This window comes from Diaphorina citri, unplaced genomic scaffold (genome assembly GCF_000475195.1).
Source record: "Diaphorina citri unplaced genomic scaffold, Diaci psyllid genome assembly version 1.1 scaffold2829, whole genome shotgun sequence".
Lineage (NCBI taxonomy): Eukaryota > Metazoa > Arthropoda > Insecta > Hemiptera > Psyllidae > Diaphorina > Diaphorina citri.
The window spans coordinates 9683-15744 of record NW_007380246.1 but is presented as its reverse complement, the minus strand read 5'-3'; the positions used below and the strand labels follow the sequence as shown (position 1 = coordinate 15744).

Genomic DNA, 6062 nt, shown 5'->3' with positions numbered 1-6062 from the left:
AAAGGAGAACTGAGAATCTTTTTTTTTTTATCATCTTTCCCCCAAAAAGAAAAGATGTGGGGGGTGCGGAATTGAAATCCTACCGAAACGTTTAATATTGTCTGTCTCAACTGATCAGGGAGCAAAAATAAATAAATAAATAAAATAAAAAAATAATAATAAATAAAAAAAAATGCAGTTTTTTCCTACTGAAACTTTTGTCTTTCTATCAAATGGATTTAGGTAGGGTAAGTACCTAGGTATATGGCAGAATTTAACTAAGGAAATAAATTTTCCACCATAGATTCTAAAGGAAATGCCTTGTTACCGTCAGTGTATCTCGGAATTAAAACTAACAAGTAGGTAGATAACGGCCTTTTTCGTCAACTGTAGGTATAGGTAACTTTTGCAGTGCCTATTTTGGGGGAAAAACTGAATAAATTTATAAATGAAGTATCTCCGGTTTGATAAGGTACTCATCTACGCCTACTAGGTAATCATCTTCGTTAATCTTCGTCCATTTTCGTTCATCTTCGTATTCATTTTTGATCATAATGTACTCCTCGTCGACAATCATATCGGTGTGCCACGACTTGGTTAGAAGTAAAAATGTACGATATTTCTAGCAGTTTTCAAATTTTCTAGCAGTGTACGGTAATTTGGGAGGATCAATCTGGCAACACTGGTGCGGAGTCCAGTATGTAGGACTATTGCATCCAAATTTATACATGCAGGATAGAGGTGATTTCGTTTTTCAAGATTTGACAGAAGGAACTATACAGTGTGTATAAGGAAGTCCATATACACTCTACAGTGTGTATGAGTGCTGAGGTCTTGTCTCTAATTCGAAGAAAGAACAAAAACAGGATAGAAGAGAACCCCAGAGTTGTCTGTAAAATAAACAGATTTTATCCACACTGTATATTCAAGTTGTTTTTTACAGGTCGAATTTTATGTTGCTTTCATTTTCCCTGAATTAATCAATCAACATGAGGTAAAAATGTGTGAGTAGGTACATTAGGCACGACAAATATTTTATTTTCTTTAAACGGAATTCATATTATTTTTCGTGATTAATTCGAAAATAAAGTCAGAAGGTATTTAACGTTATTTTTAAAGGTGATCTTGGTCTCTACGTTTTCCAACTCAACGTCCACGTTGTTCGACAACCGCGTGGTCCACTTCTCACCGGTTTCGAATTCGGTGAGCGAGTTCGTCAGCTGCGAGTCCTGGAACAGCTTATTATGAATCGTTTTAACGATCAGGTTCGTGTTGTTCACCACGCTATCCAGCGGTGTGAACTGGGCCACCGGTGGGCGGAAACTCTTCTCGCGGCTGAAAGACTTGATGGTGTTGATACTAGTGAAATTCTCCGGGTTGACGTTCTTGTTGCTGGTCCGCGGGATGAGGACCTTGATGCGCTTCTGCCCGGGGCTGATGTTGGCGGGGGCGGGTGTGCCCAGGGCGGCCGGGCCGTCAAACCCGTCCTCAAAGTCCGGGTAAAAGTTGGCGCTCTCCGGAGAATTCGGTGTGTCGCCGCTACTCGGTTTATTAGGGCTAGTTGGGAGCGTATCTATAATGTTAAACCTCTTGTCCGCGTCTGTGTAAATCGGAGTGTACTTATTCTTCAACGTCAAACTGTCCTTCAGCTTCTTATCAATCTTCAGACGGACGTTCAACTTATTCGGATTAATAGTTGACGACAGCTCGTCGGTGTGAACTATATTGTTACGATGGAGAATGAAACTTTCTGAAGAGGAGCCGGACGACAGGTCTAGATTGGATTTGATTTGTTTCAACGGACGTTCAACTTATTCGGATTAATAGTTGACGACAGCTCGTCGGTGTGAACTATATTGTTACGATGGAGAATGAAACTTTCTCTGTGTAAATCGGAGTGTACTTATTCTTCAACGTCAAACTGTCCTTCAGCTTCTTATCAATCTTCAGACGGACGTTCAACTTATTCGGGTTAATAGTTGACGACAGCTCGTCGGTGTGAACTATATTGTTACGATGGAGAATGAAACTTTCTGAAGAAGATCCGTCTTCAGACGGACGTTCAACTTATTCGGGTTAATAGTTGACGACAGCTCGTCGGTGTGAACTATATTGTTACGATGGAGAATGAAACTCTCCGAAGAGGATCCCGACGACAGGTCTAGATTGGATTTGATTTGTTTCAAAGCTGACTTACTCGCACTGGAGGTCTTGTACTTATTTTTGACGATGCTGGGGGAGCCCAGGGATTTGTTGAGACTAAGAGGGGGGGAGCCTCCAGAGGGTTTGACTGTTTTCTTACGAGGCCGATATTTGTAGTCGGGGTACTCCTGGAGGTGGAGAAGGCGGAGGCGCTCGGCCTCCTCTATAAAGGGCTGGCGTTCCTCTTCGGAGAGCAGCTTCCATCTTGCTCCTGGAACAGAGAAACAAACAACTTGGTCAATTTGTGGTCGAGTGGATCAGGTACAACATCATGTCTTCTGGTGAAGTGTTTCGCACATCGGTTACCGAGAATTAAATGACATTTTGATTCGCGGACGATATACTAGTAAGTTTAACAATCTGCTGATGATGGGTCTGTAACTCAGACCCGAAACGTCCAGTACAAAAATGAGGTATTTGCCAACTTCAAGTCCAGGAAAACGAAGCCCCTTTTGTGAATTTAATTACAGCTGATGACATTTTGATTTGCCAACAATCACACTTAATTAGGTACAATTGTGTGTTTTCCTGGACTCAAAGTTGGCAATTGACAAGTTCGCGACGATATACTCGTAAGTTTAACAATCTGCTGATGATGGGTCTAACTCAGACCCGAAACGTCCAGTACAAAAATGAGGTATTTGCCAACTTCAAGTCATGACATTTTGATTTGCCAACAATCACACTTAATTAGGTACAATTGTGTGTTTTCCTGGACTCAAAGTTGGCAATTGACAAGTTCGCGGACGATATACTCGTAAGTTTAACAATCTGCTGATGATGGGTCTGTAACTCAGACTCGAAACGTCCAGTACAAAAATGAGGTATTTGCCAACTTCAAGTTATGTATGTCTCGCTGTTACGCTGATGGACCTTTTGTTGTCCTCTTTTCACGAAAAAACGGCTTGACCGATTTTGATGAAATTTTTTGTAGTTGTTGAGAAGAGTACTGAGGGTGACATAGGCTATTCAAAATGGCAGCACCTCAAAGTTATGACTCTTATATCAGATAATTATATACCTACTATGCTATATCTACGAACAGATCATTAGTCATCGTAGCTCTAGACAACCCGAAGTCAGAAGTCAACAGATGATGGACTTTGGAAATTGGTAGTCATGAGTAGAGAAATTAGAAAAGATAGACAGCTGACTGTACTCACTCATACAGTGTGCCAGAAACCAGGAGATGGATAGGTGACTGTAGTAAAAACTAAAAGATAAATGATGGGACTACCTCACTCAGATAAAAACCAATTAATTTGATTCTTGCATCAGAAGATTCTGAAGTTCAGGCGAAGGTCGAAGGGAGAGAGTTTGGTGAGTATGTACTAGGCAGGTACGAGTATTTAAGAAAATGATACTAAGGTCTATCTGATAGTGTGTGTGCTCATCAGTTATCAGGTAGACCTTTTCAGTTGTACCTGTCAGGTCTTCCCCGTGCTAGCTGTCTTTTTAATAAATTAAATTAATTTACACGGAAAATATGATAATGAAGGTAAAATTTAATGTTTTTTGATAAGAAAGTATATTCCGAAGGTCGAGGGAGAATAAAAAGGGACGAATAAGTGAGGGAATTTAGGGACAAAGGAACGAGGAGAAGGAGAAAAGGAACGAGGAGAGGGAGAAAAGGGACGAGGAGAGGGAGAAAGGAACGAGGAGAAGGAGAAAAGGGACAAGGAGAAGGAGAAAAGGGACGAGGAGAGGGAAAAAAACGAGAAGAGTGGGAAAAGGGAAAAGAGTGGGAAAAGGGAGAGGAGATTTGTGTAAAAAAATGTACAAAGATAACCACTGGTTAGGGGCGAAAAATGGAGGGGGAGCTTTATTTTTGAAAAGGAGAACTGAGAATCTTTTTTTTTATCATCATCTTTCCCCCATATATGGTCCAAATAAAGGTCCATGCCAAATTTGGTGCTTTCCTGACGAAATGCAGCTTTTTTGACGTTAGGCCACCGACTATCTACATTTCGTATTTTTGTTTTAATTTATGGTTTTAATTTTTTGTGCTGAGTAGTACCTACCTACTATCTTGTAATGTCTCTTGATACCGATAGGTACTTGGGAAGGTAGGTACTTTTCATCCAATTTGAATATTTAATTGAAATAATGAGAGATATTCTGAGAATTGTAGGTACGATGAAACCCTTTTAAATGAGTAGGTTTATTATTATTGCAAAAAAAAAGAAAACTAATGAAGAAAGTAGCGCGTCTGATTAAGTTTCTGGAATCATTATTATTATCTACCTATTAGGGACACTAAAATATTATACTTTGAACAATAAGAGGATTTACGATCGTTAAAAATGTCGGACGGAATTCTTAATGAAATAATTATTTCCCCGTACCAAGGCAAGGTAGGTATAATGTATACTCCTAAATTGGCATTGAATAAGAGTGGAGCTGCCCTTTGAGGAGTTCCCAAAAGTTGTCCCATTTAGGTAGGCAGTAGTGTGCACAAAAATCCCATTCTGAGGGTTAGGTTTAGGGGCAAACAGCCGTAAAAGTTGGGTTAAGCTTAAAAGTACGAAACGAAGCTTGTATATTCGTCCAAGTCCCATCAGGTACTACGAAACCTGAGGCCCGGGTTTGATGGGTGCAAAATACCTACTGAACTCATCAGCAAGCGAGAATTTTTTTTCCAAAGTGGCCTCTAATTGAATGTAATGTAGTCCTTGGCTATAGGGTAAGTGTACCATTTATTCGCCCACCTAAAAAACATACCATTTATTGGCCCACCTGCCCACATTTATTTTTCTAATTTTTGTTTTTATGACTACAATTTTTGAATAGCACTGGTTCGATAGCAGTCTTTAAGCCCTTTCTTTTGATGAAATTGGATCTTGAAAAAGTTCGTCCAGTTCAGACTTATGTCGCGTATGGTACAGGTGGGCCAATAAATGGTACGTTTTTTAGGTGGGCGAATAAATGGTACACTTACCCTAATTGGTCATTTGAACATGGAAAGTAAAGTGTGTATCAAAAATTTTAAGTTTTGCACTCACAGTTACAGTGTGGGACGTGTGAGTGGCGAGTGTACGCGCGTCCTGACCACCCTGAACAAAGTCCCAGCCTCCCCCCTCCTCTCCTTCTTCCGAGTCTGAGGATCCTGCGGAACTCAGGTTCAGAACATTCTCATCTGAAATCACAAAAAGAAATAAATTAATTAATAAAATAGTCTGAAATCACACAGTAAATCGTTTTTCGGGAAAGAAACTTGATTTTTAATTTGAACATTTTTAATTTTTGACCGGGTGGCAAATTCCATGACTTTGTAATTCCATTACGTCTACCTAAATCTTAAATGGCGTCTCGTCACTAATATATAAAAAAGGAGAGGTTTTAAGAAACTCATGTAGGTTGAGACAGGCCATAGCTTCGTAAAGTTGGTTACATAAGGAAAACACATACGGTCCTCCCCTATGATAACTGGAAATTTCTCTATCAAAATTACTTAGTGGTTGGGAGCCATCACACACCTGAAGCCTAGACCTCCAACCAACCGAAGCCAAGCTTCAATCCCAGAACTTAAATAGCTTTACCCATAATTCCACCCCTGCTGTTCCGTACAATACCCACCATCTGGACACTATTTTCATGGGGGGGGGGGAGTTAATTAATTTTTTCATAGACTTACGAGCTGAAAGGTTACCGAGTGACTTCAATCCGTTTCACCCGCACAACCATAGGTCTTACCCTACTGGTAGACCCGTTAGACGATAACCGAAAAAAGACCGGAGTGCTGCATGAGTCCGACGCACCTACTCAATTATGTCCCAAATATGCGCTGGACCTTTTTGACCTTTTCAGTACTTAGACTTTTAGCCGGCTTTTTTTTAATACCTTTTCAGTACCTTTTAGCACTTTTAATTTTTTTTGGACAT

At 40.2% G+C, this 6062-nt stretch overlaps 1 protein-coding gene across 1 annotated transcript in view; it reads right to left on the bottom strand.

Moving 5' to 3' along the window:
* Positions 1–1052: 1052 nt before the first annotated feature.
* LOC103519601 overlaps positions 1053–6062 on the bottom strand; it is a 7046-nt gene continuing 2036 nt past the window's right edge. Inside the window, exons 2-5 of the mRNA XM_026831054.1 lie at positions 5184–5317; positions 2055–2423; positions 1871–1950; positions 1053–1587 (exon numbers count right to left, since the gene is read on the bottom strand). Of these exons, the coding sequence (XP_026686855.1) occupies positions 1053–1587; positions 1871–1950; positions 2055–2423; positions 5184–5317 (1118 nt within the window). The remainder of the gene's footprint in view (positions 1588–1870; positions 1951–2054; positions 2424–5183; positions 5318–6062) is intronic.